The sequence below is a fragment of the Mustela putorius genome, unplaced genomic scaffold, assembly GCF_011764305.1.
Source record: "Mustela putorius furo isolate JIRA1106 unplaced genomic scaffold, ASM1176430v1.1 tig00004039_pilon_pilon_pilon, whole genome shotgun sequence".
Classification (NCBI taxonomy): Eukaryota; Metazoa; Chordata; class Mammalia; order Carnivora; family Mustelidae; genus Mustela; species Mustela putorius.
Window position 1 is genome coordinate 411,473 of NW_025422174.1, and position 25,698 is coordinate 437,170.

At 57.1% G+C, this 25,698-nt stretch overlaps 3 protein-coding genes across 5 annotated transcripts; 1 reads left to right on the forward strand and 2 right to left on the reverse strand.

Annotated features, from left to right (window-relative positions):
• The first annotated feature begins 1,421 nt into the window (after window positions 1-1,421).
• PRSS8 (serine protease 8) lies at window positions 1,422-5,827 on the forward strand. Its single transcript, XM_004773821.3, has 5 exons — window positions 1,422-1,803; window positions 3,489-3,651; window positions 4,165-4,436; window positions 4,529-4,695; window positions 4,803-5,827. The coding sequence occupies exons 1-5, from the start codon at window positions 1,719-1,721 to the stop codon at window positions 5,109-5,111; spliced, it is 996 nt and encodes a 331-aa protein (XP_004773878.2). The 5' UTR covers window positions 1,422-1,718; the 3' UTR covers window positions 5,112-5,827.
• KAT8 (lysine acetyltransferase 8) lies at window positions 5,785-15,830 on the reverse strand. 2 transcript variants are annotated; one of them, XM_045072647.1, is made up of 11 exons: window positions 15,584-15,829; window positions 14,253-14,327; window positions 13,998-14,173; window positions 10,275-10,328; window positions 10,015-10,179; window positions 9,176-9,265; window positions 6,911-7,051; window positions 6,718-6,811; window positions 6,473-6,623; window positions 6,184-6,338; window positions 5,785-5,969 (listed from the first exon to the last, which is right to left on the reverse strand). In XM_045072647.1, the coding sequence occupies exons 1-11, from the start codon at window positions 15,792-15,794 to the stop codon at window positions 5,905-5,907; spliced, it is 1,377 nt and encodes a 458-aa protein (XP_044928582.1). In that variant the 5' UTR covers window positions 15,795-15,829; the 3' UTR covers window positions 5,785-5,904. The 2 variants fall into 2 exon arrangements, with proteins under 2 accessions (XP_044928582.1, XP_044928581.1); XM_045072646.1 differs by having other exon boundaries at window positions 5,785-6,338; window positions 15,584-15,830.
• A 2,855-nt stretch (window positions 15,831-18,685) lies between these two features.
• On the reverse strand, window positions 18,686-22,895 carry BCKDK (branched chain keto acid dehydrogenase kinase). 2 transcript variants are annotated; one of them, XM_004773826.3, is made up of 13 exons: window positions 22,778-22,895; window positions 22,361-22,405; window positions 21,843-22,206; window positions 21,656-21,724; window positions 21,453-21,563; window positions 21,094-21,141; window positions 20,894-21,013; window positions 20,713-20,811; window positions 20,463-20,536; window positions 20,045-20,173; window positions 19,865-19,954; window positions 19,232-19,390; window positions 18,686-19,142 (listed from the first exon to the last, which is right to left on the reverse strand). In XM_004773826.3, exons 3-13 carry the CDS (start codon window positions 22,035-22,037, stop codon window positions 18,998-19,000), a joined length of 1,239 nt encoding a protein of 412 aa, XP_004773883.1. In that variant the 5' UTR covers window positions 22,038-22,206; window positions 22,361-22,405; window positions 22,778-22,895; the 3' UTR covers window positions 18,686-18,997. The 2 variants fall into 2 exon arrangements, with proteins under 2 accessions (XP_004773883.1, XP_004773882.1); XM_004773825.3 differs by lacking the exon at window positions 22,361-22,405.
• Window positions 22,896-25,698: the final 2,803 nt, after the last annotated feature.

The following is a 25,698-nucleotide window of genomic DNA, read 5'->3' on the forward strand; positions in this document are numbered from 1 at the left end:
AGTGCCCCTCCCTGTGTGAATTCAACCACATTCCCTGCTAATTGCGAAGTCAGGGGGTCTGGGGTCTGATAGATCAGCCCCTGAAGTGCTCCCAAGGCAAAAGGGGCACATGTGGACACCCCTAGCTGGGGATTCGGAAAGGGTCCCAGAAGAGGTGAGGTCTGAGTACAGAAAAGGGACAAACGGAGACCCGGGGAAAGAGGAGTACTTGGCGTGGAAACCAGATGGTGAGGGTAGCAGAGGGGTCCCCTCTGGGGCTGCAGTCACCATGTCTTGGTTGAGTGGGCAGAGGATAGCGGAGGGGAAGTAGGAAGTTCTTGGGAGATTAAGGAGCTGGACAGAGGTTCTTAAAGGGACTGTTACCCCCCAGCTGGTCCTATACCCAGACAGTCACCCATATGCCGTCCCTCACAAACATTTCATACACCCACCATCCACCCAAACCCACCACAGTGTCCAATGTTGCCCCTCCTCCCCAGCAATTAGCCTCTAGCCCCTCACCCACCCCAGGAATTCCCTGCCCTCCTGGAGAGGCTCTGAAGTTTTGGCTAAGAGGCCCCATATAGAAAGTAGGTGGGGGAGTGGGGCTCTATTTTTCTGAGGCTTGAAGCCAACATACATGCCAAGTTGCCCACAGACCCATGCAGGGTCAGAGGATGAACCTGACCCCCAAACTGGTCCCATGGACCTCCGTCCCGTGAGCCCTTGCCACCTGTTTGCTCCACAGGAGAATCCCTGGATTCTTCCCTGGATCGCCCTTCTCCTCTACCTGCCTTGACACCTTCCCAGAGCCCCTCCAGTCTTCCTGAGGAGCCCTTCCTGATGGGAACCTATGTCAGACTTCCGAGGACAGGCCCCCAGAGCCCCCATCTTCTTTACCATAGTGCCTGGCTCGCAAGTACTCCATAATGTCTGTGTGACGCTTTGATTCAGACCTGTCACGCTATTTCACCGGGAGCTCAGCGAAGGCAGAGATGGTGTCTGTGTTTGTGTCCTGTGCCTGGAACATAGTAGGCACTCGGGAAATGTCTGTGAGGTGACCGGCACTGCCATGCCCCTCGGCACACCTCACCGCACACAGGCGACGCTGCAGACGCCACAGACGGGCCTGAAATGGCCGGCCTGGAGCAGCCCCAGGTGTCCTGGGCTCGGCCGCCAGGCCTAAGGAGGGAAAAAAGGTCAGAACCACAACTGCCCCAGGACAGCCAAGGCTGGGCCAGGCCCTGGGGGACATAACTGGTCTGGGAGACTTGCAAGACCTGGGACAGAGGGCAGTGGGGTCACATTCTAGGGAGTCCAGCTATCAGGGATTTGCGAGCGGGCGCGCACCTAAACACACACAGAGAGCCTGGGGGTCTGGGAGGGCTTAGGACTCTGTGAGCAGGAAAAGCTGGCGGAGCGAAGCGAGAAGGGCGGGGCTAGGGGAGGGGCAGGCAGGTAGGTGCCCTTCCCCCGGGATCCGCGCTCTGGAAGGTCTCTACGCAGCCAGGCCCCGCTGGAGACGTGTCCCCTCGGCGGGCTGCGCGGACCCCAGCGTCTCCCTTCGTGCCTTATCCCTGACTTGGAAGCTACCCTCCGACGCCTCTTCCCCTTCGCGGCTCGGATTCCAAGATCCCTTCCGTCTGGAGCCGATACCTGGAACTCGTCTCTGAAACCAGCCCTAGGTACCTTCCCCTCCGGTGCCTGGTGTCTCTCCCCAGGGGCCCTGGTCCTGGGCCATGGCCCACCGGGCAGGCCTGGGGCCTGGGTGGCTGGGGGCTGTGGCCGTTCTGCTTTTTCTTGGATCATTCCGGTCCGGACTTGGTGAGTATTTGCATCGGTCAGAGTGTGGGGCTCGGGGGAGGGGTGGTGGACATAGGCAGAGGTTATATCCCTCTTCTGGGCACATCCCTTATCCGGGGCTCCACAACGCCCGGCTTCAACCTCCCTAGCTCTGGGCCTCCCCCCTTCCCTTCAGCTTTGGCCTCCTGAGGGGCACAGGGTGAGAGACAGACCTCTAGTCTTTCCTGTTTCCTTCCCTTTTCCTCTCCTCCAGGGGCTGATGGGGACGAAGGTGAGGCTTGTGTGGGGGAGGGGAAAGGAAGGGGACCTGGATTCAGAGTCCAGTGGAAGGTTTCCGGAGTGCTGAGCCCTCTCCGGGAGGGCCATGTACCCACCCCTGCTGCCTATGTAAATCCTCCCATCAGTCCCGAGATGAGGATTACAGAGACAGAAACTGAGGTGCTGAGAGTGACTTGCCCAAGAGCACATAGCCAGTCGGAGGCGTAGCTGGGATTTTAAACCCAGGTCTGACTCCAAAGGTACGACCTTTGCGGAAAACCAACCAGGGTTACTTCCCGGCAAGGCGCACCACCCGACCCCGAGTCCGATTTTCACGCCCAGCCTCACCGCGTACTGCTGGCTGTGTATTCTTGGCCAGTCCTCTTGCCTCAAAAATGAAGATGTTGGTTGTCTCCCGCGGCCCAGTGAGGACTTAGGGACATAAAGGAAGTGAAAGCCCTCTCGCAGCCCAGCGAGGTGCTTGATCAGTCACTAGATGGTAGCTCTTGTCGTTATGATGAGGGCAGGAGGAGCTTGGCTGGACCGTTTCGCTGCACCAGGCAAGGTGACTTGGTGATGGGCTGTTGGGTCCGGCTCCAAACGGCCGCAGCCTCAGTGCGGGTGAGGCTGTCCTGGAAACCAGATGTTCCGGGTGGGAGTCCTGTTGTTCGGTCAACACATGTCCTTGACTCCAGCTGTGTGTGCCCAATCCTGGACCGGGCCCCGGGGACAAGGAGATCCGCTCCAGTCCCTGTCACTAGGGAATGCCCGGACTGGGGACAGCTGAAACAGAGTCGCAGACACCAGCAGCACCGTTGTGTGATGGGACAGTGTTGGGGAAAGCATGCACCCCCCCAACCCCCACCCATCCCCCCGCCAAGAGCCACCGGCATCGTCCAACTCAGCCTGCCCAGTCAGGAGAGGCTGACATTTGAAGCACCCCCAGAGGCAAAGAGGTTTGCTGAGCTGCGAAGGGATGCGGAAGGCAGGCTCGAGCGCCAGAGTGACCTGGATAAGCGAAGGTCTAGAGGCGAACAAGTGTGTGGCCCGGTGTGTGTGGCAGGAAGTGTCCCGCGGGACGGCCAGAGTAGGTGGTAGCGTCACCGAAGGTCTGGAACGTATCTACGGGCAGTGAGGAGCCAGGAAAGGGTTTCAGCTGAGGTGTGACCGGGTCACATTCGTCGCGTATAAAGATCTTCTGACTAGTGAGGAGCGGACGGAAGGTGGGGCCTGAGAGAAGGCTGGACGAGACCCGGTCAGGTGACGGGACGGTGAGGGGGGAACTAACCGTGCCCACTGAGCAGGGGACGGGGACAGACAGGGGCTGCTCCTGTGAACCCCCTTCCCAAGCTCCCAGCCAGGTTGTCGCGACGTGGCAGGCCCGGGGAACCTGATGGAGGGGGTGCGCCCCAGAAGGACCTGACCCCTTCCCCTTCCTCTCTGGACAGCTTCCTGCGGTGTGACCTTCCAAGCCCGCATCACGGGTGGTAGTGGCGCAGCCGCCGGCCGGTGGCCCTGGCAGGTCAGCATCACCTACGACGGCACCCACGTGTGTGGCGGTTCTCTCGTGTCCGAGCAGTGGGTGCTCTCCGCCGCTCACTGCTTCCCAAGGTACCAGCGGGCGGGGGACAGCGGGGCAGGCAGGCAAAGTGCAGGCATCAACGTAGGCCAGAGGCTGGGATGCTTGGGCTGGGTCTGGGGTCGCAGGAATGAAGTCTGCCAGGAGTGAAAGTCAGGGGTCCCAGGTCACAGGATCAAACAAACGGACAGTTCAGATCTAAAAGGCCCTTCGGGGCGCCTGGGTGGCTCAGTGGGATAAAGCCTCTGCCTTCAGCTCAGGTCATGATCCCAGGGTCCTGGGATCGAGCCCCACATCGGGCTCTCTGCTCAGCAGGGAGCCTGCTTCTCTCTCTCTCTCTGCCTGCCTGCCTCTCTGCCTACTTGTGATCTCTGTCTGTCAAATAAATAAATTTAAAAAAAAAAAAAAAAAAAAAAAAAAAAAAGATCTAAAAGGCCCTTCAATGGGGAACAGAACCTGGGGTTGGCTGGAACAGGGATCCCTGGCAGGGATCAGGGAACCAGGAGAGAGCTCCTGGGTCCCAGTCTTGGCCCCTCTGCCTGCAGGGAGCACCTCAGAGAAGACTACGAAGTAAAGCTAGGGGCGCACCAGCTGGACTCCTACAGCCCTGAGGCCGAGGTCCGCACCGTGGCCCAGGTCATGCCCCACCCCAGCTACCGCCAGGAGGGCTCCCCGGGAGACATCGCACTCCTCCGGCTCAACAGGCCGGTCGCCTTCTCCCGCCACATCCGGCCCATCTGCCTCCCTGCGGCCAACGCTTCCTTCCCCAATGGCCTCCGGTGCACTGTCACTGGATGGGGCCATGTGGCGCCCTCAGGTGAGGTGGGCGCGGACCTCTAGCGGCCGGCGTGGGCGGGGGGCCCTGACTCAGGGGCAGGAGGCCCCAGGCGAGCATCTCTTGCTCCACAGTGAGCCTCCTGGCGCCCCGGCAGCTACAGCAACTTGAGGTGCCACTGATCAGCCGTGAGACGTGCAGGTGCCTGTACAACATCGGCGCCAAGCCCGAGGAGCCCCACAACATCCAGCAGGACATGGTGTGTGCCGGCTACGTGACGGGAGGCCAGGACGCCTGCCAGGTGAATCGGGGGCGCTGGGAGACCGAGGCCTCTTGGCCGTCGAGGGTCGGCGGGGCCGGCCTGAGGCCCTGGCGCTTCATCCTGACAGTCACTCTGTTTCTCTTCAGGGAGACTCTGGGGGCCCACTCTCCTGCCCTGTGGGGGGCCTCTGGTACCTGGCAGGCATCGTGAGCTGGGGGGATGCCTGTGGGGCCCCCAACAGGCCTGGTGTGTACACCCTGACCTCCAGCTATGCCTCCTGGATTCACTATCACGTGACAGAGCTCCAGCCTCGCTTGGTGCCCCACGTGGAGGAGTCCCAGCCTGACGGCCATCTCTGTGTCAACCATCAGGCCTTCAGCGCGGCCCCAGTCCGGGGCTTCCTGGGGCTCATCCTTCTGCTGCCATTAGGCCTGACCCTGGGCCTCATCTGCTAAGCGGGTCATCCTGCGAGCTGACCCTGCTTCTTGGACTTCCACACTGTACCCGAGGACGGACACCTGGCCCGGAAATGGACCTGACCCTTTCCTTACATCTTCTGGGCCTGGGGACTGGCTGGAGCCGCTCCTTCCTCCCCAGACCTGCGGGAGCCCCCTCTTCTGGGTCTGTTCTTTGGGACTACAACCCCCAGTCAGGTTTCCCACCTGTGGTATTGGCTAGAACCTCTGTCCACCTCCACCTGCTGGTTGGACTCCTATGGAGCCCCTGAGGACCCTTTACGATGAAAATGAGCCCCGACTCCCCACTTTGTTTCCAGAAGGCGGGGCACCTGCCTTGTTGCTGCCGGAGGGCCGGCTCCAGACCCGGAGCGTTCCGTCCGCCTGAGGAGTCCCGTCTCGTCACCCTCTTCCTGTCTCCTGAGCCGGGGCTGCCCTGGGCGGCGTGTTCTCAAGAACAGAACAGGCCCCAATCTTGCCCCATCGGCTGCCGTGCCCTCCTGACCTCGACTTCTAGACTCCGGAGGACTGAGCCCCCACCGGAACCGGACTTGGGGTGAGGGACAGAGAGAACAAGCGCGAGTGAACTGTTCTGACGCCACCGGCTGTGTGTGTGACGCGCAGCGAGAACGGCGGCTCCTGGCCTCTCCCTCCCACCTCCGAAGTCCAGAACCACTGGCAGAATTTACTTTATTAAAAAAAAAAAAATGATGAAACAGGTCTGTACATATTTACAGGCAGGAAAGGGGGGGTGGGGAGGGAAGCAGGGTCCGGCAGCAGGGGTGCGGCCCGCTCACTTCTTGGAGAGTTTGACCTGCTTGTGCTTGGGGGGTGCCCACTTGAGACAGACTGAGTCCACTGTGGGGAGAGAGGCATGAGAGGCGGGGCTGGGCCCCGGGCCCCGGCCAGGTTTCACCTCCAGCCCGGGAGTGACGAGCCTGCCCAGGGCTTCCGTCCTGGGAGCTGGTCAGACTAGTTTGGGATCATGTAACAGCCAAAAGGTGGCTCTGGATCCCAGGAGATCTTAACACCTGCCCCCCACCACACACACCCTGGGCAGCCCCCCACCCACCTGTTATGGGTGGTTTCTTATACTGGGCGCTTTTGAGGTGCTCTTCCACCAGCTTGGGTGTGACACAGATCACGTGCTGGCCCTTCCAGTACTTGACCATGTTGAGGGACTGCAGGGTGCTGATGATGTCATTCTGGGTGATGCTGGTCATCTGGCTGCAGAAAGGGTTAGCACAGACGTTGCAAACAGTCCCCCCGTGGGCTCTGACTGGGACAGAAAAGGGGACGAGGACACAGGATCACAGCGTCTTAGAGGATCCTTCCCTCTTTAAGGGTTCCAGGGCCCTCACCTAAGGTCCTTGATGGACAGTGTGCCCCGGAAGTCTCGCAGGATCTCCAGCAGGACCCAAGACCAGTAGCTGCGGTAGCTGAGCTTGCCCAGGTCGGACAGTGGCTTCTCTGGGGAGCCGACTGTGCTCTCCAGCTTGGAGAGCTCATAACCTGGTAGCAGAGCGAAAGAGGCTCTGGAGGACCCAGCCCTGCCCGGCACCCCCGCCCTGGCTGCCCCTTCCTCCGCAGGCCAGGAACCACTCACTGAAAGCAATGAGGAATTTTCCATAGCCACGGCGCTGGTAGGGGGGCAGAGTCAGGATGCAGGCCACATTGTTGCCGTCTGGAGACTCTTTCTCCTACGGTAGTGTGTGGTCAGGACCAGCGGGGAGGCTCAGCCTGACCTCCCCAGGTCAGAGTCCCCGCCCTCCCTCAACCTGGGCTTCCCGGTGCAGCACCTTAGAGAAGTAGCCAACGATGTGGGCCCCCTGCCTGTCCACCTCGGTCAAGATGTAAAAGACGAAGGGCTCCACGTCGAAGTACAAGGTCTTGTGGTCCAGGAAGAGCTTGGCCAGCAGACACAGGTTCTGACAGTAAATCTGAGGGGAGGGAAGGTGGAGGCTCAGGGAGCAGGTGGAGGCTGCCTCCCACCCCCAACTTCAGTGAGGCCTGGACAGTGGCTGTTACCCTGCTCCGCAAATGCCAGCCTTCGGAGAGCAGCCAGTGCCACGCTAGGGAGAAGTGGGCTCCTCCCCAGAATAGCAGTTTTTAGAACTGAGAGGAGTCTTGCAGTCACTTCCTGAGGGACAGGGAAACTAAAAACCAGACAGCTGGATTAATCAATGACAGCTTCTTTTTTTTTCTCCCCGGTGCAAAAAGGTGAGTTGTTTTGGCTTTTTTAGGATTTTATTTATTTATTCAGAGAGAATATGTGCAAGCGGGGTGGTCAGAGGGAGACGGAGAATCCCAGGCCGACTCCACACTGAGCACAGAGCCTGACGCAGGGCTTGATCTCATGACCCTGAGGTCATGACCTGGGCCAAAATCAAGAGTCAGACATGCAACGGAGCCCCTCAGGTGCCCCAAAGGCTTCTTTTTTTTTTTTACTTAAAGCATGGGGATAGGGCTCATGGGCAAAAGTTTTTTTGGTTTTGTTTGCTTGTTTGCTTGTTTTTTAAGATTTTATTCTTAAGTAATCTCTACACCAACATGGGGCAGGAAGTCACAACCCCAAGATCAGGGTCTTGCGCTCCACTGACTGAACCAGCCATGCATCCCAATCAGTTACCACTTCTGAGTGCTAAGCAGGAGTTGAATCTTCAGGGACATTAACTCTCACACTTCAAATCAGGAAACGGGAGGCTCAGAGGAGATAAGTGGCTGATGTAAGGCTAGTGAGTGCTAGGGCAGGATTCAAACTGGTATATGAGTTCTGTCTTGTTCATAGCTGTATCCTCAACAGCCAGCACATGGCTAAGCGGGAAGCTTGGTGCCTGGTAAATATTTGTGGAATGGACGGCTCTGAGCCATCTGCCCACCTGGCCATACTCCTCTGCTGGGCCTCGGCAGCCTCTTTATGCACCCAGGCTAAAGACCAACATCAGGACGGAGAATGGTTGGCTTCATGGCACAGACCAAGAGGCCCTCTGGTTTATGACACCTTTTACATCCACTCTTATTTGATCCAACGATTGTGAAGTCCAGCATTGCTAGCCCATTTTACCTAGGAGGAAACTGAGGTTCTGGAAAGGGGAAGTCCTTGGCTGGGACTTCAAAGTTCCCAGGGTAGATCTAGAAAGAACACCCACACCTCCTGCTGGAGCCCATTCTGCCACTCCCCTGTTCATGCTCAGAAAGGCAAACCAGGGGACCCAGGCCAGGCTAACAGCAAATACTTCCCACAAGGCTGGCTGAACGCAGGAGGTCACCAGTAATAAGAAAGGCCCATGTTTACTAAGCACCCTCTGGATCCCAGACACTGTGTTAAGCACTTGACATTGCCGGCTCATTTGCTCCACCAACAATCCTACGGGGTAAACACTATCATGACTCCTATCTTACAGATGAGGAAACAGGAACAAACAGCGTTAAGTAACTTGTCCAAGGTCAGCCGATCAACCACAGCACAGCTGGAAGCAGGAACCACTCCACAGCCTGCCCACTTTGCCCTGCCCTCTACTGTCCCCTGCCCTGGAAAACAGGGACATATGGTGAGAGCTTCCCAGACTGACCAGGCAAAGGCCAGGTGCTCAACGGCAGCAAAGCAGGCCGCAAACGCCGCACCCTGCCCCCCGAGGTCCTGCTGCCAGGAACCAGGAACTCGGCTCTTGGAGCTACACAGCTCTTGGGCAGCGAGTCCCACACAAAGCGGTCCCTCCCGGGGAAGACAGCTTTCCTTCCGGCAGAAAGAGAAAGCTCTTGTAGAAGCAGCCTCTGGCACAACAATCTTCACTCTGAGTGCCAGAAATGCCCCAAGCTAAGCCACCCCATCAGGAGAAAAGTCTTCAGGGACAGAACAGAAACCTGGTCCCCAAGGCTGGTACCCCGCGGTCGGGTGTTTACCGCGCCCCACCACGGGCCCCTCACCAGGCTAAGCCTGATCTCACGGGCCTTTCCCAGGTTGGAGCTGGTCCTCAGGCCGGCCTCTACCCTTTGGTGAGAACGAAGATCACCCAGGAGGTGCTTGCCCCCACCTCCCCACAGCACTCGGGCCCCCCACTCACCTTGTGGTCTTTGCCGTCGACCTCGTACACAGAGATGTTGCTCTTGCGATAGATCTCCTTCCCGGGGGGCTGCCGCCACTGACACTGGCCCTGGGGGTGTGGAGGAGGAGACGAGGCCTAAGACCTTCGGCTTCCTGCTGGGAGCCCCCATCCACCCTGCGTGGCTTGCAACAGGCCTCCACTTCTGTTTCCCCCTCTGCAGACCCTGGGCTCCATACTTAACCTCTATCAAGTAATCTGAGTCAAACTACCTGACACAGAGCCCATTTTACAGATGAAGAAACCAAGGTGCAGAGAGGCTAAGTAACTGGGTTGAATATCACACAGCTAGATGGTCTCAAGTTCGGGTCAGCCTGGCTCTGGAGGACTCTGGAGGGCTCTCATCCACGACAGTGGCGATCCCTAAACCGCATACATTTGCGGGACCCGCCCTGCTGCGCTAGTACTGTGAGCCCCCAGCCCCCCCCACCCTGTTCCGCCTCTGCCAACGCTTCCCATCTGGTCCACACCTTCCACTGCTCAGGGGCTCTGCTCCCTTGCTCTCTCTCCCGGAGGAATCTGGCACTGGGCTGGCCTTGAGGAACACGTGGGGTCTGGGGGGACCTGAGAGACGGTAAGGGCTGGGTAAGTTAGCCACCCCATTCCACGACGAGGACGCTCAGGCCTGGGCGAAGGCAGCAAATTGGCCACACTCACTCCAGGCAAGGCAAGGCCAGGCCTAGAACCCAGGGCTCTTGAGCCGCGGGCAGCTTTTCCTCGCACTCAACTCCTCTGGACCTGTCTCTTCCCTATGGCTGCTGCCTCAGCCCCTCAGCCTGGTCCAGCGAGCCCCGTCTCACCAAGTGGAAGCGGTAGCTCTTCTCAAATTTCATGTACTTGAGGCAGTACTCGCAGAGCCACAGTTTGGGCTGTTTCCCATAGTCTTCGGGGAACGGTGAGAAGTACCACGCATCGATTTCGTAGTTCCCGATGTGGATCTTGTCCACATACTTGACCTTGGTGATCTGTGGGTAAGGTGGGAGCGCAGGGCGGTGTTTGGCTCAGGGCCAAGGACAGCAGGCGAGGGAGGGCCCCAGTCAGGAGCCCGGCCCCTGCTTACCGCTTCGTGCTCCTTCTCCAAGGCTGCTGTGGTGGGGTCCATCTCTGCGTAGGTCTGCGCAAGGACAGAGCCGTGAACAGAGGTAAACAGAAGTGGTGGTCAAGTGGCGTCCACTGCACCAGAACCCAGTGCTTCCCTCCGGTCTTCCAGATCTCATCCCCTGGATGACACTAACAACCACATGAACAGCTAACCTGTCTGACGTGGTTCTGAAGCTGGGCCAAGCTCCTCTCCTGCCCAAGTTTGGACCTTTTGCCAGATGAACAGGGCTAGGATCAGGAGGTCTGGTTCCAGCCCTTGGGCTGGTAAGAGCTTCAGCTACACAAAAGGATCAATCCAGCTCTGCTCAAACTGTCATGAGACAGATGAATACCGGATCTTACCTTCTGAGCAGGAACTGGTGCTGGACTTCCCAGTGAGACTGGGCCTCTTTCCTGAGCACCATATCCAGGGAGCTGCCTGCTCCCTCCCGCAGCCACATCAGACTCTAGGTGTCCAGAAAGAAACTCAACCCCGTCCTCCCCGCAAACCTCTTAATCCTCCCGGGCTCCCCCTCTCACTGGGAGCAGCACCTTCAGTCCAGCTGCCCAAGACCAATAGGTCTGCTCTTCGGACTCCTCCTCCTCTTAGCCTGGCATCTGATGAAGGGCCAAGGTCTGTCAATTCTACCTCCTTGAGGTCTCTGCCATCGGTCCGTCTCTGAAACTCTTCTCTGGCCAACTCCGAAGAGCTACAGCCACCATCTCCAGTCTGGACCCCTAACTAAGCTTCCGCAGATTCCCAGCCTCCAGGCACAGCCCCTTCAGCTCTATGCTCTCAACACCCCGCTTTCTGTGGCCTTCGTGCTCTGCGCATGCAGTTCCCTCTCCCCGACCTCCAAAAACTGCTTATTCAGCCTCGCATGGAGCGTGAGCCAGGGGAGTGTGAAGTGAGGCCGTGTTGCGAGCCATCGTGTGGAACTGTTTTTACTGTGCTCTTCCCTGTCCTTCAAGGCCTTGCGCGCTGCCCACACCCTCCGGGAGACCTGACTGAATCCTTCCGCCACAGAACACGCCCTCTCCTTTCCAAGTTTTGTAAGGCATTAACAACAATCCACTCTGCCTGCTGCCACTTAGTTTCCCCAATTTTCCAAGTCCTTAGAAATCAGGGACTGAAAGTCATGTCACCCTCATAGCACATCCTGTTCCTAAGTCAGACTCTGTAGGAGGAACCAAGCACACAGCCTGATAATGGAAAGGGACCCCAGGAAGGCCTATGACCTACACCAGGGGAGACGGCAGCCTTGCCCTGTGGCTGGGGAGGCAGGAGGGGGTCAGCATTTTCCCCAGATCCCTTCCCAATAAGCACCTGGCCTGTGTTGGCCTGTGTGGCCTCATGAAACCTTTTCAACCACGCTGAGCCATAGCCTTTTTATTTCTGTTTAAGAGAAGTAAAGAGGCAGGGAGAGGGAAGTCACTTGTCGTTGGGGACTAGCTCACTGCCATTTACTTCAAGTGCCAAACACTCCACAGGCATTATTTTCTTTAGCCCTCACAAAGAGCCTGAGACAGGAGTGCTCATCATCCACATGGCACAAAGAGGAAACTGAGGTACAGAGAGGTCAGGTTATAGAACTGGTACCCAGCAGCGCTGAACACGGGCCCCTGGCTGGCCCAACTCCAAGCCTGAGCCCTGCAAAGATGAGGAAGAAGGAATTTTCTCCTTACATGTTTCTTTAAAAACCCACTTCCCCACTCTCACAAAAGACAATCCTCTCCTGCATGGGTGTTAAAGAACTACAAAAACAGTACTTGTCTTAAATGCTGCAATTTATTTAGAATTAAACATTAATTTGGCTCTGAAGAACCTTGCTTATTATTAACTCCGATTATCCATCACCCTTTGATTTTATCACCACCGGCCCACTGGCACCCCTGCTGACTACCAGCTTCCAGGTACACTTTTGAGACTTTAATGTGCCAGCACAACCTGTTCGAGGAACTAAGAGAAACTGAGACCTGGCCACAGGTGGCTATTTGAATTCATTAAATTTAACACAAATTTAATTTTTAGCCACATGAAACACATCCCAAGTGCTCGGTCACCACGTATGGTTAGCGGCACTGCTCTACCGGACGGCACAGACACATTCCCACTTATCACAGGAAGGTCAGTAGGTCGCTGCTGCCTTAGGCCTTGCAGGGTCTTTGCAGCTTAGGGTATTTCAAAACTTTTTTTACCATGATCCACAGCAGGAAATGCTTAGCACTGCAACCCAGCTGACCTGTCAGTGCATACACATTACATGTATTTGTACGTGAAATAAAAGCTTCTCAAAAACAATATATAACGTTTAATAAAGTGCAACGTACTCTGACATTTCCTATCTTTCCCTATTTTTCTTTTCTTTTCTTTTTTTAACCAGGTTCCACACTCAACGTGGAACCCAACGCGGGGCTGGAACTCATGAACCTGAGATCAAGACCTGACCTGGGATCAGAGACTTGACCGACTGACTGAGCCACCCAAGTGCCCCATATTTTCATTTTAAGTCATCTCTCCACCCAGCATGGGGCTCGAACTCACAACCCCAAGATCAAGAGTCACATGCTCCGCCAACCGAACCAGTCAGGCACCCCTCTTTCTTTCATTTTTCAATTTAAAAGCCTGTTACAACCCACTGAACTAATTTGGCCGTGCCCCCACGCTGGAAAAACATTGCCACAATGAGCACTCAGAAGGAAGCATGGAGAACATGCACACAATGAGCACTCAGAAGGAAATCACAGTGGCTGAAACTAATGAATGTCTAAGTGCCTGAGAACTCAATAAACCCTGGTTTCATCTGCGCTCCCCACTTTACAAATCAGGAAACCGAGGCTCAGGGTCAGGGAAAAGCAACCCCCACGGGTGGCATGGATTGGGGATAAAAATACCCAGCTTTTGGATCAAGAAGGATCCTTCCAGGTTTTGGATCAAGTAGCCTGAGTTTCTAAGGACGTGGTGAAGTCATGGTTAAGGGCTCTGGTGCCCTGAAGCCAGACAATCCAGAAGCTGGCAAATCTAATTCCTGACCAGATTCTTAAAACTTATCTGTTCTTCCCTGTAAACTGGAGATAATAACGCTGCTTACCTCACAAGGCTGCTGTGAAACTTCAGTGAGATCATATATTAAAATACTAAGCCTATAACTTCGGCTCACAAGCCAATAAATGTCTGCCATTATTATTCTAATTCCAGCCCACCCTTTTACTAGCTGTGCAACCTTGGGCATGTTACCTAACCTCTCTGATGCTGCTTCCTCATCTACAGAAACCATGATCGCCATGGCACTGGATGGTTAGGAAGGATATGATGAGCTTATATATGTGTAGGAGTCAGCACAGTGCTGGGCAGCAGCAGTGCCCAAAATCATTCATTCTGTTCCTTCCTTTTGGACTTCAAACCTTTGTCTAAGATGGTGTGGCAAATAGGAGACAAAGAAGAATACTGCTGCAGGAGGCCCTGAGTTCCAATCCCAGCTGCGCCACTTCCTTGCTGCGAGACTGTAGCCAAGTGCTTGCCCTCTCTGAGCCTCACTTTTCTTCTCTGCGAAGACTGTCTGACAAAACATGGGCTAAGTCCCTGACACACTACAGAAGCCTAAGAAACAGAAGCTGTTGCGGTTCTAGCCCCAGGACTCAAGGGAGTTGGCAGAGGCAGCTGAGCCTCCTGGGGCCTTGGAGAAGGGGAGGGGACCCGGACCTTCTGCACATGATTGATCTCATCGTGCTTGCGCTTCTGGTTGCGAGTGATCTTGCGCTCGGGCTGCTCAGCCAGCTCACTCAGGTACTTCTCGGAGTTCTTCTGCACGGCATCTTTGACCGTCTTGGTCAACGCCAGCCGGTTCTTGTCGACCCATTCGTCCAGGCGCCGGTTAACTGTGAGGACGGGCCATGAGTGGGCTGCCCTTCCAGCCCTCTGCCCCACCCCAGGCCCGAACACCCCCAAGTCACTCACAGCCTACGTAGTGTACATAGAATTCCTCTCGGCCCTCCTGATCATTCACTCGAGACTGGATCACTTCAGCAGAATCTGTGGAAGAGAAAGGCCAGGATCATCAGCAAGGCCGGCAGGAATGGGACAAGGAGGATCCTTCGACCGAGGAGCAGTTTCCAGATGCCAGGTCACACATGAGCTAACCGCCCCTGGCCGCATCGGCCATTCCCTTGATCACTGCCTGTTAAGTGGGCCAGGCTGGAGCTGCTGCTCTTTCTCTGCAGGTGACACACGGAGGCTAACCGAAGCTCACATATGTACAAAGTGCCAAGAAGTTAACACTCCACTGAGCTTACGTCTGGCTCCAAACTCCATGTTTGTCTTGTACTCAGGCGTTCATTTGTTCAGGAGTCATGAGGGCTGGCTCTGCGTTTATACGGAGCCCTAGCTCCCCACGGCCTTTATTTAACTGCAAATTATTTGGGGTGAGCTTCAGTTTCTTCGTCTACAAAACAGGGATAATAGTGCCCGTCTCAGAGGGCGACTTAATGCTTCTAAAGGCTTTAGCACAGCACTGCCAACTAGCAGACCATTCGGCAGGTGAGCAAGACCACCACGGCCGGTCTGGTCCTAGCTGTGCTGCTGCCGGGCAGAGAAGCCACCGCACTGAGTCACAAGCGGTCCCGCCCTGCAGAAGCTCCCCCGTGGCCAGAGGAAGGCGCAGCCAGACAGTGACAGCAGGTGTCACACACACCGCGCCGAGGTATGAAGAGAATGCCGCGGGCACGACTCGCGCGGCCGGAAGGGAGCCGGGAATGGCATCCCAGGACTTAGGGCACGTTAAGAGGCTGAGTAAGCGCTGCCAGCCGAGCCCGGAGAAAGGGCAGGAGGGACCCTCGGAGCAGCGGGCACAGGAGGCAAGGCACACCGCGCTCTGCTCTGCTCTGCTCGGGGCCTTCGCGAGGGGCGGTCGCGCGGACGCCCGCCCTGCACGGAACCTGGGCAGGGGAGGGGGGGGGGGCCCGGTGGCGTCTCCCTCCGCGGCGCCGAAGAGGAAGCCGCGCAGGCGGGAGACACCAGCAAAGAGCCGAGGTGTTGTCGGAAAGGCCACGAAGCCCGAGACCGGACAAGCGGCGGGACGAAGCCGCGGACTGCCGAGACCCGCGGGGCTTGCAGGAGCGCCCGGGACCGGCCGAAGCTCCGCGCGCCTCCGAGACCCCGCCCTCAGACCCCGCCCCCGTGACCCCAGCGCCTCCGAGAACCCGCCCTCGTGACCCCGCCCTCGTGACCCCAGCGCCTCCGAGACCCCGCCCTCAGACCCCGCCCCCTGGCCTGTGGGGCCCCGCCCTCACGCCAGGTGCTGTCCGGGCGTCGGCACAGGTACGTTTCTCCGATCTCCACGGTGACTTCGGGCTCGCCGCGCGCCGGGGTCGGGGGAGAGACGCGGCCCGGGGACGGGGCGGTCCCCTCGACCGCCGCATTCTCCCCGGGCCCGGGCTCGCCCTCCCCCGCGACCCCTGAAGTCGCCGCCGCAACCGCAGCAGCTGCTCCCTGCGCCGCCATCGCTGTAGTGGAGATGACGCCAGAATCCGGCGCCGCGCAGCCCTTTAGTTCCGGGTCAGCGACGCGTGGCGGAGGCCGCTGCCGGCTTGAGGGCGGGGTCTGTGACGTGGCAAGAGCTCATTGGTTAGTGCGGCCTGCCCCCGCCCCGGCCCAAGTTTGACCTTTCTGTGCCAAGGGCCCTGGCCCTTTCTTCCGTCTGGAAATACGGCTGGACCCCGACTTGAAAGAGGAGATTTTCCTGGTGTGATGACTCAGCCCGGCCTTTAAAGGGCCTGGTACCCGAGGAAGCGAGGGTGTGCCCCTGGGCACAGGTGCTGCCCCCACTTTACCCGGCAGCGGGGCGAGCTAGAGCGGCCCCCGGGGTCCTGGCACTGAGGCTTTGAGCCCAGAATTCACCCCCGCCTTTGCGCCGCCCATCCCCGCCCCACTGATCCAGATCGCCCCTTTCGTAAAGGTCGGAGGAGCCGCCTTCCTTCAGTCAGGGCGAGGGAAACAGATGGCCGTGTCCGGGGGTGGCCAGTAAACTGCTCTCGCAGAATGAAACCGAAGACGAGAGCCAGGCGCGCGCAACAGACATCCCCTAAACAAACTAGTCAAAGGCAGTGGCCATAGTGGAGCATCCTGAGCTTCGTGAGGCATCTTGGGTTCTGACCCTGCTCTGGGTAAATTGTGCAAGGTGTTCAGCCTCAGAGTGCCGAGAAGGTTATCCTTTATCAGTGGATAGCCCAGATAGCTATATAAAGGGCACGCCATATATTTACCGATCTCTTTGGTACATAAAGTGTGTTGCACAGTGTCAAACAGGGTAGGTACGCAATAGACATTCTTTTTGGCCATTCTCTGAATTTTCTTTGACTTACAGATTGGTTATTGGGATTAAAAGCAGTTCTAAAGGAGTGGAATGCTCAGTTCTAACGGAGTCGGGACTCGGGTTTCAGATCAAGAAGTAGAGGAGTGAGCAGTGGGAAGCACTAGGGACTTGGGGAAGTTAAAGAATTGGTGGGCGCCTGAGCAGTGAATGCCAGGTGTTTGGTTGCGTAATAAGCCAAAGAAACAAGTCAGGCAAGAAAGAAAAACATTGTAATGCCTTGGGGCACTTGGGTAGCGCAGTCAGTTAAGCTTTGGACTCGTGGTTTCCGCTCAGGTCATGAGATAGAGCCCCTTGTGAGGCTCCGTGCTCAGCACGGTATCTGCCTAGGATGGTTTCCCTCTCTCCCTTTGCCCCTCCCCACCCTCTAAAACAAATCTTTAAAAGAAACCACAGTGCCTTCTCCCACTCCTCATCCTACCCCCGCCCCCATCTTCAAGACTGTTATTCTCTCCACCCACGGTCCTGATGCCTCACTTTTGACTGCACCCAACATCTTGTTACAGGGCTGCTGTCCTTTCTAGTTGAGCATTAGCCTAGGCTTTAAAACCCCTGATCCAGATTACTACACCAACCTCTTCACTAGTCTCCCTCTAATCCTCTTTCTAATGTGCAAATCTGTTATTTCTAGAACTGTGTGGATGCTTCACCCAGACCCTCTGGAATCTCTTTTTGTTGCTTCTTCAGATCCAGATTACTTCTGATGTGCCTTCAAAAGCCAGAGGCTCTTTATCAAACTATCCCTTGGGCCAATAAAGCTGTTTTGCCTAAGTAAAGCTGAAAAGGCAGTGGGGGGCTGGGAGGAGTGAGGGGGGTGGGGACACGCCTGGGTGGCTCAGCCTGGGTGGCTCAGTTGGTTTCATATCCATCCGACTCCCACTTTTGGCTCAGGTCATGATTTCAGGGTCAGGAGATCAAGCCCTGTGGTGCGGTCTGGGCTCAGTACAGATTCTGCTTGGGATTCTCTGTCCTCTCCTCTCTCTCAAATAAGTAAATAAAATCTTAAAAAAGCAAAGGAAGTTTTCAGTTTGGAAGTTTAAGTACCTATCCACCTCTACTTTCCGATACAGACATTAACCAATGATTATCAAGAAGAGTTCATCAATGACTGTGCAACTTAGCTCTCCTGCCTCCAACTCTAAGGCAGAACTTACTAGCTAGCCCTGAACTTTTGCCCGAGATGATGTCCTTGTCTGGCCTCCGGCCCTTCCCTTTCGTGCCTCCCCTACTCCCTAACTGGAGCACTTTCCCAACAAATCACAGAGACACTAAGCCTTTCAGCGTCCGCTTCCCAGGAAACCCAACCAGAAACATCCCTGCCCTGCTGAAAATCTGTCCATGGATTCGTGCTGCCTACAGGATAAAAGCCCGTATTTCCTGGCCAGACTCCAGCCACGTCCCCTGCGCCACAGCCAGCAGGATCTTCAGCCTGGGATGTCACTATGGTTTCCACCACCTGGCATGTGACATCAGATAGAATTCCTGTCTTCCTCAATCCCCACTTCTCTCACCAGTCCCACCAAGCAGGGCTTCCGGCCCTTCTTCCCCTCCCTTGGGTCCCCACCTGCTGTCTGGAGCCCTTTCCTTCTGCCCTCCCCCACCAAGGCCCCACTGTCCCCTGGGGCCTGCCAGGATATAATTTTATGTGTTCCTTTTTCTTGGCAGAAGCAGGCACAGCTGGCAGGCAGTATTTTTAACCTTACTTAGGAATCAGGTGGCTCAAGGAGATTGCCCAGTCTGGTAACCTTCACCTCCAGAACCTGTGACTGCCAGGAAGGGAGGTGTCAGAACTGAGGCCTGAGGCTAGGCCAACTTGGGCCTTCAATATAGCCTGGGACACAGAAACATCTGTTAAACGAAATTTAACATTTGTTAAAGAGATTTGGGGGCAATTCTATACCTGGCCTGACAGGCTGTCTGGACAGTTCGAGACTGAGACACAAGCTACATAAACCCAACGGCCCAGGGAACCAGAACAGGGTGGCAACACACACCTGCCCTCCCCACACACGGGGCCCAAGAGGGCATTCAAAATGTGAACTTTAATAATAAACAGCAGGTCAAGGTCGGGGTTCCCCAGGAACGAGAATAAAGGAGCTGGTGCCGGAGGCCTCACGGGTCCCCACTTTCTCTCCTCCAAGGCCTGGAGGCAGCGAAGCAGTGGACCTCTGTAGAGGAGGCGTGGCACCGGGCTCCATGGAACTCCATCTATTTGGGGCCCGAAGACCCAAGATGCAGCAGCATGTGGACCAGGGTGGCACCCTGCCTCGCCCAAAAGGTCCTGGCAGGGTGTGGGGCCCAGGCGAGGCAGGCAAGTAGGCCGAGGGCTGTGGGGTCAGATGCGGAAGCTTTCCTCTCGACCATCAATGTGCCGGAGCCGCAAGTAGACGTCTGTGCCAATGCCCTGCAGAGACTGCAGTCGAAGGGAACCGCCGAGGTACTCCGCGTAGGCCCGTGAGGTGGGCAGCCCGAAGCCAAAGCTGGGATGGGCAGGGGGACAGGATAGCTTCAGAGGCTTGGGTTTCCTGGGGCCCCCCTCCCCCTCCATCCTGGCCAGGTGGGGCCTCACCCGTGCATGGGCCCTGATTGGCCGCCACTGTGCATGTCCAGGTGGCCAAAAAGGGGGCTGATCCGGGGGTCCTGGGTGCTGGCCTCAGCTGTAGTGAAGTGGTAGTCCATCACCCGGTCCAGGTCCTTGTGAGCGATGCCCCCGCCCCGGTCTGAAATCCTGGCAAGATGTTGATAACATGGGCTTGGCTCCGCTTGGGTGGGAGCCTCACTACCTCCCAAATAAACAGTGCCAAGTCTGCCTTCCTGCCCCTTCCACCCAAGGATGGGACGGGCTCCACCCAGACCCCGGCCCTTGTTTTATAAGCACCACCCTTCCGTCGTCACTTCTGCCTGGGCCACTGGCTGCGTACACCTTCTCGCGGGACTTCACACTTACCACCAGCCCGACGCCGTGGACTGGTTACTCCTAACTCCCCACTCCAGGACCCTCAGCTGCTGACAAGGATAGGACTTGGCACCTGCAGCCAGCCCCAGATCCATTCCTCTCTAGCTCACAGCACTCAAAACCAGAGAGCATTCTGTCTGACCAGGGACCGAGTCTCAGAGTAGAGCAGCTGCCAGCTCAAGGTCATGCAGCCAGGCAGAAATCGCGACCCCCGCGTTTCCAGCCTAACTCCCACTCAGGCCAAACCTGATGACGAGATCAATATCATTGTTGGCGATGGTGATGACCACATCTGGGACATTGTAGGGAGTGTCGAGGTGACTCTCCATCGTGGCTCTATGTGGGGAGGAAACACCAGTAGGCGGTGGTGCCCCAGCCTCACCCCAGTTCCTGTCTGCTCCCTTCCAACGTATCCAGCCAGCCTACCTCATGGCATTCTTGAGGAGCTCAGGCAGGATGTAGTCCAGCGGCATAGGGATGAAGGGGAAACGGGCGGCCACATGTCCATTGATGCGGACGCGGGGGGCATTGCCATACTTGTGTTCACACAGGCGTCTGTGGATAGGAGCCGACCTAGCCAGTGATTCTCAGACAGAGGTGGTTCTGCCTCCACCAACCCCAGATGCAATTTCTAGAGAGATTTTTCCTTGCCACACTGCGAGTTGTACTGAATAGAAGCCAGGATTCCTTCTAAAGATCCGAATAAGCACAGGACAGCCCCTGAGATTTATCTGACCCAAAATGTCAATAGTGCCACATTTGAGAAACCCTGTCCCAGGCAAGGGCTCAGGCCCAACCCTTCCCAGCCAGAAGCCGTCCACCCCCTTAGCTGTTCTAGCCTCACCTGGCGAAGTCCACCCACTTCTCAATAATTTTCTTTGGCGACAAGCGAGTGCAGATGATGCCAACAAAGTCGGGCTGGCAGGAGAAAGAAAGTCAGGACTAAACAGTACCTTGACCCACACCTTGCCATCTCTGGACCCCTGAAGCAGCCCCAAGCCCCTTCCAGGCCCTTGGCCCAGCCCCTAGCCCCAGGGAACCCTGGCTTGGTCCCGTCTGTCCCACCTGGAAGGTCTCAGATCCCAGCATCCCACCTTGTCCTCATGCAGCGCCAAGTGATGAGTGGCCAACATGCGGATCCCAAGCCTCGAGGTCAGCGTCTTGTCCAAGAAGTAGCGGACGAGTTTCTCATCCTGTGAAGAGTGGGTCCTCAGAAACCCCGTGCCTTTCGCAGGCCCCCCAACAGGCCCGGGTGCCCACTGTGCTGCCCCTGACCTCTATATGCTTCCGGCTCTCGCGCAGGCCCTCCGCTAAGAGGGTCACCACATCCTTGTGGTCGTCCAGCAGCTGTCGCACCAGCTGGCAATACTGAGCCTCGTCCGCCTGGTCCTTGATCTACAGGCCACAGAGTCATGAGCTTGGATATTTCGGCCCTGACCTCTCAGCCCCTCACCCTGCCCTGGCCCAGCCCTCACCGGAGGGAAGTCGCTCAGCTTCTGGAAGGCACGGATGTACAACTCGTGCTGCAAGGAAGAGGTGTGGAAGTTCACGGGTGCTGTGGGCACTGGGTAGAGCGCAGCCACCCGTGCTTACCCATGGGGATTGCCGTCCACCCCAATGCACTTGGTTTACACCTCCACTGTGGCCTTTTAAGCCTCAGTAAATATGCAGCTTTGGCCTCCGAGGGCTTGGGTCTGAGCCCTCTGGCCCTGAAACCTTTTGGCAGACAAGGTTCTCCCACTCTGGTCCCGTCTCCCGACACGCCCCATGGGCAGTGGGCACACTGATCTACAATGCCCTCTAGAAAAACTCACACCCCCTGAGGCCATCTTACCACGTGCAGTATGGTGGGGTTGCAGCCAATGATAAAAGGAAGGCTCCGGAAACCCTTGATGCGGTGAGCAATCCTCACTGGCAGCTCTTGATGCAAGTACCTGGCACTTTTCTAGGAAAAATGAGGGCAGTCAGGGCCAGGGCCGGACAGGCTGTGCCCGGGCTGCAGGAACCCGGAACCAAGCAAGGGGGCTGGAATCTTACCAGAAGGTGGCTGCCATCCTGAGAGCGGCCAGCATAGAGCATCATGGTCGGAGTGAGGCGGACTGAGGGCTGGAGGGGCGAGGGGACTTTGAGGCCTGGATCTGCAGCACCGCCCCACCACATTAGCTCCACCCCTTCCCTGAACACCGTCCCCAGCTCCAGACAGGACCTCTGCCCAGCTGCGCACCTTCTCCGCGGCCACATCGATGGCCGACTGGTTGTAAAAGGAGGTGACAGTCTTGGAGCGCTCCCGCGCCATCTCCACGTGGTGCGTATCGGTGGCTGATGTGGAGCGGGCCCGGAGTGAGAGTGCAGGCCGCAGTAAGGGCCGGAGTGGAGGTCCGCTCCGGGGACCACTCCCCAGCACGGACGCCAGTATCATTGTCCTGCTCCGCTCCTTTGTTTCTTTTCAAACTAGGCGACTGCTAGGGCAGAGCACCGGATACACCAAGCCGACCCCAGAGCGGGGCAGGGGTTTTTCTCTGACTTCAGGAGCCAGGACGGCAGGTCCGGGACGCTGACAAGCTCAGCCCCCGGGGAGCAGCTCCCATCTGCCGGGGAAAGAAAGGGGGAATTGTAAGGATCCGAATGCAGACGATCTGCACCAACTCTCCACGTGGACCCCGGTATCATCAGACCTGGGCAATCTCTATCCGCACCCGTGCAACCACCTCCCCAAACACACACGGGCCGGGCCCGTACAACCTTGTTTTGCCGGCCTGTTCTTCAGCTTGAGGCTCTAGCTGGTGCCTGGAGGGGAGGGGAATCTCAGACGCGTCCAGCCGGAAAACAACACCCCTCCCGGTGGTCCTGGGCACCCTCGTTCAGGGGGCGGGGCTGACCCCTACCCGGCGCCTTCAGACCCGGGCCCCCCACGAGAGTGGCCTGCCTGTGTGTGGCACACCGCTCTGTGCCCCCGGGGGCCGGCGGCATCGGAGTAGCGGCCCCGGAGTCGCCGTCTGGGTTCCCCGCCCGCAGGGTCGCTTGGTTCGGCCCGATCCCCCCTCTACGGTAGATGCCACCCCGGTGGGCGCGCACCCCGCGGTCCAGCTCAACGCCGGAGGCTCCGAGCACGCGCCGCGAGCCTCGGCAGGCAGGGTCCGCGCCGGCTGCTCCACTTACCGCGGGGCCGGGGCCGGGGCCGGGGCCGGGGCCAGGGCCGAGGTCCGAGCGGAACGGCCCGACAGTCGACGGGCCCGGAGAGCCGAGCCGCCTGCGCCGTCTGCCGCCGTGACGTCGCGGGGCTTCGGGGGCCCGGTGCCTCCTGGGAGTTGTAGTTTGGAGCCGGACCAGGTCAGCCACGCCCCTGCTCCTGGACCCCCAGATGAATTTCCACGGCTCCTTCCTGGGTCTCCCTGGGTCTCCGTCTCCTGTTCTATAAAACAGGCTTCCTGGTATGGGAAGAGGGACAGGGCGAGAAGACCCTTAGACGTGAAGCGCGCAGGCCGAACCCCGCGTCCCTTTCCTGCGGTCCCATCCGTCCCCACCAGTGTTTCCTGACGCACCTGTGGAAGCGCAGACTGCTGGCTCAAACCCTAGTTCAGCCACTTTTACCATCCGGAATGACTTAACTTAAACTGCCTCATGCTTTAATGTCTGTGTTCATAAAATTAGGATGTACCAAACTTGCGATTGTGTGGGTATATGAGTTTATAGGTGTCAAATGCCTAGAACAGTGCCAGGCATGAAATTAGCACATGTGAGTGAGTTATTATTATTCATTCAGGCCTGATACGCTCATTGGGGGACTTTTCCGTGCCAGAAGAGGAGCTGAGGTATTGAATCAAATAAGTGGACCCTCCCCTGACCCACAGAGGAAGGAAGTTTCAGGGTCATAAATCCTGATGAAGGCTGCACAGGAAGGAAGCATCAGATGGGGTCTGGGACATTGGTACAGGCACAGCATGAGTAGGATGTGGTCAGGTACCCAAGCCTTAGTGGGAAGGGCATGACAAGACAGAGAATAGTCTGGATCATCTGAGGATATGCCTGCAGCCATGTGGAGTCTAGGAAGGAGAAGGGCTGAATGGGGTGAGTAGAGCCTGATGGTGAAGGGCAAGGATGCTGCATTCGTCCTGAGATAGCAAGAAGTCATTGAAGAGTTTTAATTCCATCTGCTCCTTAGATACACTCCTGTGGCTATAGTGTTTGGAAGATTGGATGTTGGTGAGACCAACTGCAGAGACCAGTGAAAAAACGATTTACTTTTCCTAGGCAGGAGGTGATGGAGAGACTTTCCTCTGTGTGTGTGTGTATGTGTGTGTACTTGTATTTGTACTAATCGGATCTTTCTTTCTTTCTTGTTTTTTAGACATTTATTTATTTATTTGACAGAGAGAGAGAGAGATCACAAGTAGGCAGAGAGGCAGGCCGAGCAGAGAGCCAGACGCGGGGCTGGATCCCAAGACCCTGAGATCATGACCTGAGCCGAAGGCAGTGGCCCAACCCACTGAGGCTCCCAGGCGCCCCTGATCGGATTTTTCTTTACCATAGTTACGTATTTTCTAAATATTTTTTAAATTTCACTGTTTAAGTTTTTTTGATGTAAGTTTTCTTTTTAATATTTTATTTACTTATTTATTTGCCAGAGAGAGCAGAAGCAGGGGGAATGGCAGGCAGAGGGAGAAGGAGACTCCCCCGGAGCAAGGAGCCCGATGCGGGACTCCATCCCAGCATCCCCGGGCTGTTAGGACCTGCGTGGAAGGCAGACACTTAACTGACTGAGACCACCAGGCATCCCCCCCCTTTTTTTTTTTAATTAAAAAAGGATTAAATGAAGCAGGCAACATCTTTGGAGCCCAAAGGCTGTCTTTAAACTTCAGCGGAGGTGGGACCCTTTAGCACGGCTGAGGGCCCGAGGAACCGGAGGAAGGTCTGCGTGTACCACGAGGCTAGAGCCCCGAGTCTCTGGATGTCCCCTGCGCCCCTCATCGCACACCCCTCCCGCCCTTTCTTGTCCAGCTGCCCGGCAGAATCCTGGAGCGCGGCCACGAGGCCTCTGAGCTCTGGGCGCGGGAAGGCTGGTTCGGATGGGGAGGACAGCGTGCGCGGAGAGGCGAAGGACTCGGCGCTCACGCGGCCGCGGCGTGGCCCGGGCAGCGGTGCTGTAGCGGCCCAGCGGCGGGAGGCGTCTGGGCAGGACTTCGCCGCGGTTGACCCCGCCGGCTTGACCCCTGCGCGGCCCGAGCTCGTTGCTGACACCTGGCGGCGGCGGGTGGACATGCACCGGGCGTTTCGTAGCACTCGCGCCCAGTCCGCCCCTGCGGGGGCACCCTTGGAGGAGTCGTGTGTTGTATTAATGTGATCTTCATAGCACCTATGAGGCAGCAACTGTTATTATTATCACTCTACAGATCGATTAAAAGACTCGCCCCGCTCTGTCCTCTCCGCCCTCACCCCCCACACGCGACGGCTCCGGCCACACGGCCCTCCCTGCTGCTCCCTAAGCAAAGCAGGTGCCTCTGCCTCGCACCTCTCACGGCTGTTCCCTCCGTCTGAGCGCCCTTCCTGGATGCGCACCAGCTGACTCACCTCCTTCAAGCCTTCGCCCAAATGGCAGCTGAATGAAGCCCACCCTGACCATCCTGTTTAAACTTGCGGTCACCTCCATTCCCCTCACTCTCTCGTTTTTGTTTTTTTTTTTTATTTGTAGCATTTGTCACCAGCAAGATCCTATATACTTTATGTATTGATTGTGCACTTTTTCATCTTTTTTAAAGGATTTACTTATTTATTTGTTTGAGAGATTAGGGGGAGGGGCAGAAGGAGAAGGAGAGAGAGAATCTCAGGCAGACTGAGCATGGAGCCCTGAGCCCTGAGCCCTGAGCCCCACCCTGGGGCTCCATCCCATGACCCTGAGGTCATGACCTGAGCCCAAATCAAAAGGCGGATGCTCAATCAACTGAACCACCCAGGTGCCCCTTTTATCTTCTCTTCTAAAATATAAGACCAGGTGTGCCTGGGTGGTTCAACTGGTTAAGCATCTGACTTCGCTCAGGTCATGATCCCAAGGTCCTAGAACTGAGCCCCGTGTGGGGCTCCCC

Coding starts and splice junctions, on each gene's coding strand:
- PRSS8 (XM_004773821.3), top strand. CDS start 1,719: ATGGCCCACCGGGCAGGCCTGGGGCCTGGGTGGCTGGGGGCTGTGGCC. Junction 1,804..3,488: donor ATCATTCCGGTCCGGACTTG/GTGAGTATTTGC, acceptor CTCTCTGGACAG/CTTCCTGCGGTGTGACCTTC. Junction 3,652..4,164: donor GCCGCTCACTGCTTCCCAAG/GTACCAGCGGGC, acceptor CTCTGCCTGCAG/GGAGCACCTCAGAGAAGACT.
- KAT8 (XM_045072646.1), bottom strand. CDS start 15,794: ATGGCGGCGCAGGGAGCAGCTGCTGCGGTTGCGGCGGCGACTTCAGGG. Junction 9,266..10,014: donor AGAGCTACCGCTTCCACTTG/GTGAGACGGGGC, acceptor CCACACCCCCAG/GGCCAGTGTCAGTGGCGGCA. Junction 7,052..9,175: donor TCGACGGCAAAGACCACAAG/GTGAGTGGGGGG, acceptor CCCTCCCCTCAG/ATTTACTGTCAGAACCTGTG.
- BCKDK (XM_004773825.3), bottom strand. CDS start 22,037: ATGATACTGGCGTCCGTGCTGGGGAGTGGTCCCCGGAGCGGACCTCCA. Junction 20,812..20,893: donor AGAGCCGGAAGCATATAGAG/GTCAGGGGCAGC, acceptor CACTCTTCACAG/GATGAGAAACTCGTCCGCTA. Junction 19,391..19,864: donor GATATTGATCTCGTCATCAG/GTTTGGCCTGAG, acceptor ACATCTTGCCAG/GATTTCAGACCGGGGCGGGG.